This window comes from Aptenodytes forsteri, unplaced genomic scaffold, assembly GCF_000699145.1.
Source record: "Aptenodytes forsteri isolate BGI_AS27 unplaced genomic scaffold, ASM69914v1 Scaffold396, whole genome shotgun sequence".
NCBI lineage: Eukaryota > Metazoa > Chordata > Aves > Sphenisciformes > Spheniscidae > Aptenodytes > Aptenodytes forsteri.
This window is the reverse complement of record NW_008794215.1, coordinates 1,819,064-1,828,913: the sequence shown is the minus strand read 5'-3', so window position 1 is coordinate 1,828,913 and position 9,850 is coordinate 1,819,064. Positions and strand designations below refer to the sequence as shown.

The 9,850-nt window shown below is 38.6% G+C and overlaps 1 protein-coding gene across 1 annotated transcript in view; it reads right to left on the bottom strand.

The window, feature by feature from the left end:
* ASPH (aspartate beta-hydroxylase) overlaps window positions 1-9,850 on the bottom strand; it is a 109,315-nt gene that overhangs the window by 8,350 nt on the left and 91,115 nt on the right. Inside the window, exons 23-25 of the mRNA XM_009285445.2 lie at window positions 8,379-8,516; window positions 3,779-3,914; window positions 2,839-2,930 (exon numbers count right to left, since the gene is read on the bottom strand). Of these exons, the coding sequence (XP_009283720.1) occupies window positions 2,839-2,930; window positions 3,779-3,914; window positions 8,379-8,516 (366 nt within the window). The remainder of the gene's footprint in view (window positions 1-2,838; window positions 2,931-3,778; window positions 3,915-8,378; window positions 8,517-9,850) is intronic.

Genomic DNA, 9,850 nt, shown 5'->3' with positions numbered 1-9,850 from the left:
TAGACAACAATTTGAACATGAGCCAGCAATGTGCCCTTGCAGCAAAGACGACCAACAGCTTCCAGGGCTGCATTAGGGAGAGCTTTGGCAGCAGGTTGAGGGAGGTGACCCCTCCTGTCTATTCAGAGTTGGTGAGATGTCTCGAGTGCTGGGTCCAGTTTTGTGCTACCTACTATGAGAGAGACATGGACATACTGGAGCAAGTCTAGTGAAGAGCTATAAAGGTGATTAAGGGGTTGGAGCATCTGACATACAAGGGGAAGCTGAGAGAGCAGGGACTGCTCAGCCTGGAGAAGAGAAGGCTCAGGGAGATCTTATCAATGTATATAAATACCTGATGGGAGGAGTGAAGAAGACGGAGACAGGCTCTTTTCAGCGGTATCCAGTGAAAGGCAAAGAGGCAATGGACAGATTGAAATACAGGAAATTCCATTTAAACATAAGAAAAAACTTTTTTACTGTACACTGGAACAGGTTGCCCAGAGAGGCTGTAGAGTCTCTATCCTCAGAGGCATTCAAAACCTGGCTGGACACAGTCCTGAGCAACCTGCTCTAGTTCATCATGCTTTGAGCAAGGGGTTTGACTAGGTAATCTCCAGAGGTCCCTTCCCACCTCAACCCTCCCATGATTCTACAGCAATGCAACGAACAGGAGGTGTGAGTAATGCATGACAGTGGTGAGAAGTGTCTTTTCAACTGAGAAATCTGCACATCAGGCTGGGATAGGTTCACTTTGACAAATTTTAGGATTTAAGGTATTGCTTGCTCTCCAGCTGTAACAAAATCAGCAGCAGACAGCGTGTGCCTAATGCCTTAGCCATTCCCACCATCTGAGGTTTCAGCTTACCGGCAGTTTCTTATGACAGCAAGTGATAAGCTCCAGTGGCCGTGGTGAACACAGATGCTCCAACCCACCACCTCTGCTACACCAGGATGCGTTAACTTGATTGCCCTGTCAGACCCTAATGCAATGCAAATAACTGGCTATGCAGGATAGTTACTAGTATCCCAGGGAAACAATTTTTTTTATGCTAATGTACCAGCACTGCAGAATGATTACTGTTATGTATGTTATCTGTCCACACAGATCAGTCTACATACGTCTGTGAATTATATGTATGTGCTGTACTCAAGCACTATATACAAATAGTCCTGAACTACCAATGAGTTATACTATGGCTGTAATGTAAAACTCCGAAGAGTTATGAAATGTCCAGAATTAAAACTACCTGTGCTACTTTTAGTTTACTGCTATTTTTTAGAAGAATGAGATAATTTTTAATTATATGATCACTTGCTATTGTTCTACACAGTCTCTCAGCAGCACTGAGCAGGTAGTTGATTATTTTACGTTTCTTTTATTTTTGTCAATACACAAGGTGCCCAAAGCATCAAAATGGCCTATCTTCCACAGAATTCCTAATTTCCTGATTGTGTTTGTTCCCATTGCTTCCGAGTGCTTCAGTAATGTTTTAAATTTAATTTACCAGTAAGAATCTGAGGTATGGCTAGCATAAGACCAAAATTGTCCTAGGCATCCCCTAATACTGGATGTAAAACTTAAGACTTCTAGAGCACCATTTTTCAGATTATTTTACATTTTATATGTTCAAAACACATGACTACAGCTATAGCTATGAATACACAATGTTTCCGCAAACCATATCCTGGTGATAACATGTGAGCTGCCAAAAAATGATGAACAAAATAGTAGCTCTCAAAGAGAATTTGCTCTCTGGGATAGATCCATTTTGGCTATGGATGCCACAGAAAGCAGTTTTCTTGCTGTTAGCCACACTGAGTGTGATGACCTCTCTCATCAGTTATATTCACTACAACCAGCCTTTGCAACAAATCAATGAAAAAATAGCCTTGTTCATTCCCACAACAGTAGCCATCTAGCGCGCTTCTGCACATCAAAAGCAAGTCTGGTGAAAAAGCTGAACACCTACTCTCAAGGCTCTGAATTAGGATTATGCTAGCACTGTTTTCTCCAACTTTCGCATCCTTAATTTTGCAACATGAAGGTTATTCTCATGTAGTCATTCCAGATAGAATACAGTAACTTGAAAAAAAAGAATAATGAAAAATTCTGTCCTACAGAATTACATGATAGCTGTGTCGGGCCATTCATTCAGCCGTGTATGTATTGATCCACACCATATAAGTCTACTGCATGATTTAATGAGGTTAATTTGTGACCGAGTAGTCAATGTAGACCAGGCACTTGAAACACACTTTGTTGGCACCCTAGGCCACAGCTCATGGATGTAAAATTTCCTTCCTTTACCTTTAGGAGAGAAGCATGTGACAGCAGTACTGTTGTTTGGCTTCCATGAGGTGTTTCTCCTTCTGTCTAATGCAGCCAGGCTGGGGTAGATGGGTGAAGTTTAATCACAGTGAGAATCTGGCTCACTGAATTAGTCTTGTAAAGTTAGGTTCAGACCAGAAAAAAAAATTCAGGTTAGGAAGGACCTAATGCAACCTCCTGCTCAAAGCAGGGTTAGCTATGAGTCAGACCAGGTCACTTAGGGCTGAGGTTTAGTAAGTCATTACTTAATGGTTGACCCATGGCAAATAACTACTTACCTACCAAGAGCTCCCAGGAAACACAAGGTAAAATGGCTCAACTAAAGAGTCCATAGAAAGGCTTCAGCTAACATGTTTCACCTTGTATTTACTGAGGGCTAAAATTGGGCATGTTTTTACTGTTAACTTCATTGTGTGCTTGAGGCATCATTAAATATATCAAGGTTATGCATCTCTCTATACACATTCCTCAAAATCACTTGCTCCCAGCATTAGGAATTTGCAAAAATGAAGAAATTTGCCAGGCACCTGCCCTCTTCTGCAGCCGGTAGCTTCCGGGAATCTTTCCAATAAAGCACATGTTTTCGGAACACTTTTACAAGCATTCTCATTTTTTCTTCCTAGTGAAAATAATGAATAGAGCATTGGTAAGAGTGATGAACGAACATTTCCTTGTTTTCTGCTTTGCAGAAGAGCAACAAAGCTGTCAAAGAGCTAACACTGAAAGACAGGTAAATCTTGTTATTCCCATTTTACAGATTACGAAGCAGAAGTATTAACACATTGTAATATCAGAGCAGCCTGCAACATCTTTGCTTTTAAATTATCTGTGAAGAGCAGGCTTTCTACCATTTTTTAAACATGATTCTAAAAGTATAATCATTAATAAGGCTGCATAGAAAAGAAAGATGAAAAATGCCACCAACATCATACCATTTCAGATTATATTTTTATATAAGTTGCTTTTAATATTTTATTTTACAGTACTCTTTCATATGCAGAGTCTTGTAAGAATTTAAGGTCATTCCAATAGTTGGGCATCCCACTGCAGAGGTCAGGGACAGGGCAGCAGGCTTATTAAAGCTCATATTCTTTTGCTCGTACCATTTCTGAATGATAGATCTCACCTAGCTGACAACACAATATTGAGGATGCACCTTCTCCCATGTTCCTGTCTTCTCTCAGGCTGACCTGTACTATGCATTACCATGCAAAATGTTGGCAGCCTTGCCAGAAGAGTATTTTCCTCAAGGGATTCTTAGAGTGCTTGGGAACAACATGGTTTAGCATAAAGAACTCTTGTTCACTGTCACAGGGGTCCCAGATACTATTTTATTAGCTCCCTTCTTCTGCAGATTCAGTGATTAGAAAAATAGTTCTGGAAAAAACTGTGTTGCTACTCCTTATTACACTATATTAATCTGAGAAAGTGAAATTGGGGAAAGAGAAGAAATACAAAATGTTTTACCTTGTTGCCATAAGGTAAACTGGCTCCAGTCTCCTTTTTCTCGTAGATTCTCATCTTCAGGCAGGAAGAGGCTTCTTTTTTTATCCATCACAGCAAGCCCCTCATCCCGAATGAGCTTCCAGTTTTTTTCTAAGGACTGTTTAGAGAGGCATGTTACTGCACTGAGAACTTACTGCATTTGGCTTTAGTACTGCTTTTATTTTTCCCTGCCATTATTAACTTTTTTTTAATTTAAAAGCACTAAAAAAGTGTTCATCATCATTATCAAGTTTCTTTATATTCAATTCCCTTCTAACACATTAAGGCAGGAAAAACAACTTTCACAGCATTCCTCTGATTCAATTACATTGGAATCATAAAATTTCAATAATCCCCAGCCTCTTTGCAGACTAGGCCTCGCTTTGACTTGTTTTTTGATTAGCCTAAGGGCTCTTTAACAGATCATTTTGTGTTGCAAGCTAGGAAGAGTATTGATCTTCTTAAAGACAGCACATGTTACCTGGAAGCACTCCTGCAACTAGAAAACCCCTCGCATAACCTGGAACTCCAGGCATTGGCAGAACATCACGGTTCAGAGTACAAATGCAAACAGGCCACTGAAGTTGATAGTTACGATTTAAACCTTCAAAAAGGTTTGCAAAGATTCACTTGCACATGCTGATGCTATTGAAAAAGACCAAATACGACTTGAAATGCCAGGTGATGATTTGTGGACACAACCATTAAAAATGTGTAAGCTCCTTGTACTTCATACACACCAAAACCACAAGATCGTAGAATTAAAAATTCTGTTCTCTGCCGCTTTAGGACATTGTATTTGTAAAAATCAGATAGATCAGAAAAACTTTTATTCTACCAATAAGTCATTTTAATGTTATAGCAATATAAATGAAAAACCCACAGCCTAACAATGGACCTGGATAAAAGTGACTTCCATTTCCCAGCTGCTTACTTTACTCACTAAACCTTATTCTGGGTGAATAGTTTTCATTTTTCCTTTGTGCTTTTGAACAAAGCATTTCTGTAAGACATTTTCAATCAATTTCATACTGAAAATAGGCTAAGGTGTGTTCCCACACTACCTCTTTATATGATGTGTAAAGCTGAGTAAAACTCAAAAGTCTGTGAGACTAGGTGATGTAACTGCCCCTTTTTAGCCTTAAAACTCCATATGGTTATTAGTCTTCCCCATTTAAATTAAATAGTTGCATTTTCCGCTTGAGTTTTTTCAATTAAAAGGCAAGCTGATCACGCAAAATAGGCTGTATGTTGATATATCATAAAAGGCTCAGCAAGCCATGGCTAGAACATACTGTCTATAGTACAGCAACTTTCTCCCACTAGAACATTTTTAGGAAAGCTAAGACCTATGAAAATTAGAATTGCACTCCTGTTATTACAATACTGTCCTCTTCTTCCTAGCAAATTGTTTTCTCTCTCATCCATCAGTAAAGGGGAATTCATCCTGGTGCATTCACCTTATTCTCTCCCACTGATGGGTTTCCATAACACTTGTTTAACAGTTAACATTAAGTAGAAATGTTTCTTAGAATATCTTTGGAAAACTGACTTTTCCAAAATGCAGAGTACAGAACAAGACTGAAAATTTCCACCTGATCAGAGACGAATATGGGAACAGTGTTGGTACTGGTTCAGCACTACAAAAGGAAATACCAGCTTGAGTACCTGATTTTGCACTGGCTGGAGAAGAGAAAGAAAAGAATAACTTATATTTACATAGGCCTCAAATTAAAGTGATACAGATCAACAAAACTGGAAAACTTTAAAAGATATTAGAAATGCTTCTCTGTTTACTCAAACTCCTTCTACTCCCTCGTCTGAAAAAAGGTAAGAGGGAGTATTTACCCAGGCAGACAAGATGATGCATGAAGAGTACTGGTGGTCCAAGGAGTTGCAGGCAACAGCTGCTTTGTCACCTCTAATCCTTCACAAGTGCCACAGGCTGAAAGTTAACCTCCAAAGGTGTGTGTTTGTCCTTGCCTTTTAAGACTCTTTACCTAACACGTTGGATATGAAATGATTTGAATACATACCATTGATTTTGAACTAGCTTCTCAATGCTTTTAGACATAACTTGCACTGAAATCAATAGCATCTCTACACTCCTGAAAACCTGGATCCTATCTATAAAAGACACTGACAGTGCTTTACTATGAGTAATAGGCAACTCCTAGGTAGAAAGGAAGTGGAGGGTTACAGGAGTTCAAACACAGCCTTGATCTCTCTGATTTTACAGACTCTTAGGCATACGTTGAATGGTAAGAACACATAACACCATTAAAACATAATGACTATGGCTCTTGATCCAAGAGCTGGTATCTACAGAAAAAAGTTAAATATGTTTATCCTCCATAAGATGTAGGGATTCAAGCCTCAGGTTAGAGCCACAAATTCATATTATATTTGGTGCAATATCCTGATTTCAAGTGAAGAATCAGGTGGCAAACAGCATTGGGAGCATACGTATTTGTTTCCTAGCAGCTGATTCCCATAAACCTCCATATGGCTTTTTAAATACAGTTCCTAAAAATAATGGAAGTTTACAGTTGCTTTACATCTGGCAATAGTGTAGATTTTATTGGCGAAGACATTACTGTATTTAAATAGGTATTTCTTAATATTGGTTTATTTTTATGTGTGACTATTACATTAAAAGAATCCTTACTCTGTGCTGTCAAACCCTTTCAAATGCATGGTCATAAATGACACAGGCAGGGATTAAGAGGTTACTACCCCTCACGTGAGGCCACACGTCCATTTTAATCCGTTGGACTATAAAATAAAATCATGGTGAAGATTTCAATCTATTTCATTTTGTTGCTGAAACAGTGGGAGAGTATTCACGATCAGTTACCGTGTCTCTGCTGGGGAACACTGATGACCTCCAAGTAAGGGGCAATATTTTAAACATTTCGAAAGAGATACCTTGCATCCATTTGGTCACTCAGAGTGCTTGAACATTAGCATGTGTACGCATCATCTCTGCTCTTTTCAACACAATTTTGCTTGCAGCATCGTATGTTATTAGAATCGAGCCTGCTTTCTTTCAAAACTTCAAGTACTTTCTTGAGTTATAGGGGAAACCCAACTATACAAATATTTTTCCTGATGCATTTAACTTATATTTTGGATTTATACTTTCAACTGTGAATGTTATCTTGAAGAATGTAAATCTTACCACCCCCAAATTATGATACCTATGTAAGTAAATTAGCAGCCACAATTTAGTCCAGATTCAATGACATACTGCTGATGAAACAGCTAAAAAATATACCACAAAATGATTGGATTGAAGAGGTGTGAGTGGATTTCAGAGAGGCAGTTGTGCTGTGGAGGTCAGGGGTGAATTTCTATCCTTGTTGGTCTTCTGAATGGCTCTTCTAGGAGCCACACAAGATGCTGATCCAAACCAAGACCTCCATATGTGGTCTGATCCATCTGAAAAACATCCCTTCAAGGTGGAGCCCTGGTCATTTTATAACAGGGAACTGAATTCTTTCATCATTCAAAGCTGACTAGTCTCCTCATGCCAAGGGTGAAGGGACCATTAACTTCTGTGACTCAGGAGTTTGAATGGTTTACATGTAAGAGACTGTAAAACACCACTGCAGATAGCTCTAAAACATCAATAAAATAATATATATTCTTTCTTTTTTGTTTGGCAAAGTATGATAAGAAGTTCCCAGTTTCTCCATCTCCTTTATGGCAGGGAGTATCTATTCCTACACATTCCTCAAGAATGAGTTCAATACATGCACATTTCAAATCTTCCTAAACACAAGTCCATAAAGCTAATTGCTTTTTTTGTGTGACTGAGATTACACTGGAGAATCACACTTTACTCTAAATTTCCTAGCCTTATTTATGTTGCCATCAAAAAAAGCGTAACAAGGAGTAATCTTCTTTTTTAAATGTCTTTCTTTTTTTTTCTTTTTAAATAAAATAATCCTTTCATAGTAGGTTTTTTAACATGTTATGTAACTAAGTATAATGAAACAACCACTCTGAAGGAACCTGTCTCTTGCAAATAAACATTTATGTTTTTAAATTATTTGTAAAATAATAAAAATTATGCTATTTTTGAAAAACAAACTATTATGAATAATAACCAGACTACTTGTCTTGCATTAAATAAAAAAAAGAACTTTAAAGAACTTAAATTCTATGTTGTTATCTTTTGCTAAATCCATCACTGGGAGTCTACACTTGTTTCTCTTATGCAATTAAAAGCTTCCAAAGAAGTCACCAAATATTACACAAGGGATGAAGGACACAGCTTTTCCTGACTAATTAAAAATTCACAATGGGTGTCCCAGACATTACCAAAGTTTGCTGTCACTTTGCACGTGAGACATTACGGTTGTCTACCATGCAAATTTTTTATTTATTAATCATTTCAGCCATCCTGTCCCCATTCTCAATTTTGAAAATGGCTCAGTCTAAGATTGGTGTCTGGTACTCACAGGCAGTGATTCAGACTTCATAGATTAGAGTTTTCTCTGCTTAATACCTTAGATTATAGTTGTTATTTAAAAAAAAAAAAAAAAAAATCAAAGTAGACCAAACCAAACTGCCTTACCTTCACCAGTTCCGTATAACCAGTTTCCCTTGCTGTCCACCAAGGCTGAGCTTTCAGTCCCTTGACATTGTAGAGGGAGCGCTGCCAAACTGACGCAAAGTGACCTCTTTGGTATCCAAGCTCATACCACTTGTATGCCTAAAAGATTGCAGTTGTTAACAACCAAATTCAACCAATTAATTCAACCAAGCTCCCATAGAAAAAAAAGTAACTTAGGCGTTTTTGATAGGTAACAGACCGTCTCTTTGGATGCCGGGGTTAGTCTTCTAATGTAACGTAGTAACAAGCACTTCAAGGAAGTGACCTCTTTGGTATCCAAGCTCATACCACTTGTATGCCTAAAAGATTGCAGTTGTTAACTTCCCAATTCAATTCATTCATTCAGCCAAGCTCCCATAGAAAAAAAAGTAACTTAGGCGTTTTTGATAGGTAACAGACCGTCTCTTTGGATGCCGGGGTTAGTCTTCTAATGTAACGTAGTAACAAACACTTCAAGGAAAAAAACCCAAACAAACCTAAAAACCCCAACTAACAATCCCAAAATAGATCAGTCAGCCAAGGCTGTCCAATCCAATATTAGCAAAATAGGATAATGTTCCCACACCCATTCACACCAAATATTGGTCAGTAATCTAGGCGCCGTCCTTGGACTTGGGAGATCCAATTGTTTGTCATCTTGGGCAACCTTGTTTTCTCTATGTTTCAATTCTCTACCTATGAATTAAAGATGACTGCCTTCTGCTGCCAACGGAGACGCTGTGATGATGAAAACAGTGCTGACTTTATGGATCTAAATTGTTACATAATTATCTAATACATATATGCACTCAAGTTTCTTCAAATATTTGTTGTCACGCCAGAATTGAGCTGATGCTACTAAATTTTCTTGCCCCTTCTCTTTATTTCAGATGGTAGAAACCTACTGAAGCTAATACCAGACCTTTGTTTGTCTTACTCTCCCTTTCCACAACTTGCTTTACCACTGTACAGCAGCAAAACAAGGTCCTGCAAAGGAAGAAAATGGGATGCTTGGAAAGAAAATATCCAGCATGAGGAGCACTGTGATGAACCATATACAGGGAAGGCTATGTATAGCTGCCTCCTTCCTGTCCAGCTTTCCTGCTACAGCTGCAATATTTTAGACAACACGAAAAAAAAACCCAGATATAACAGAACAGCTAAGTAGGGAGACGTGAGTTAGGAAGTCCAGAGCAGAGGGACTAAAGCAGGCAGCAGTCCCTGCCTTGAACAGAAACTACCTAAAAACCTCTTTACTTGGAGTCATGCACAGCATCCCTCTCTAGCTACACCGCTTCAAATTCGCTCCCTCCCAAGCCTGCAACCTATCCAATTCACCTCCACCTAAGCGTCACTCATCCAAACTTGGACCATGTTCTCATGCTCCTTCACCCAACCTGATATTTATTCTTATCTCACTCTGCATAAAACAGCGTATAATTTCCCTTATGCTT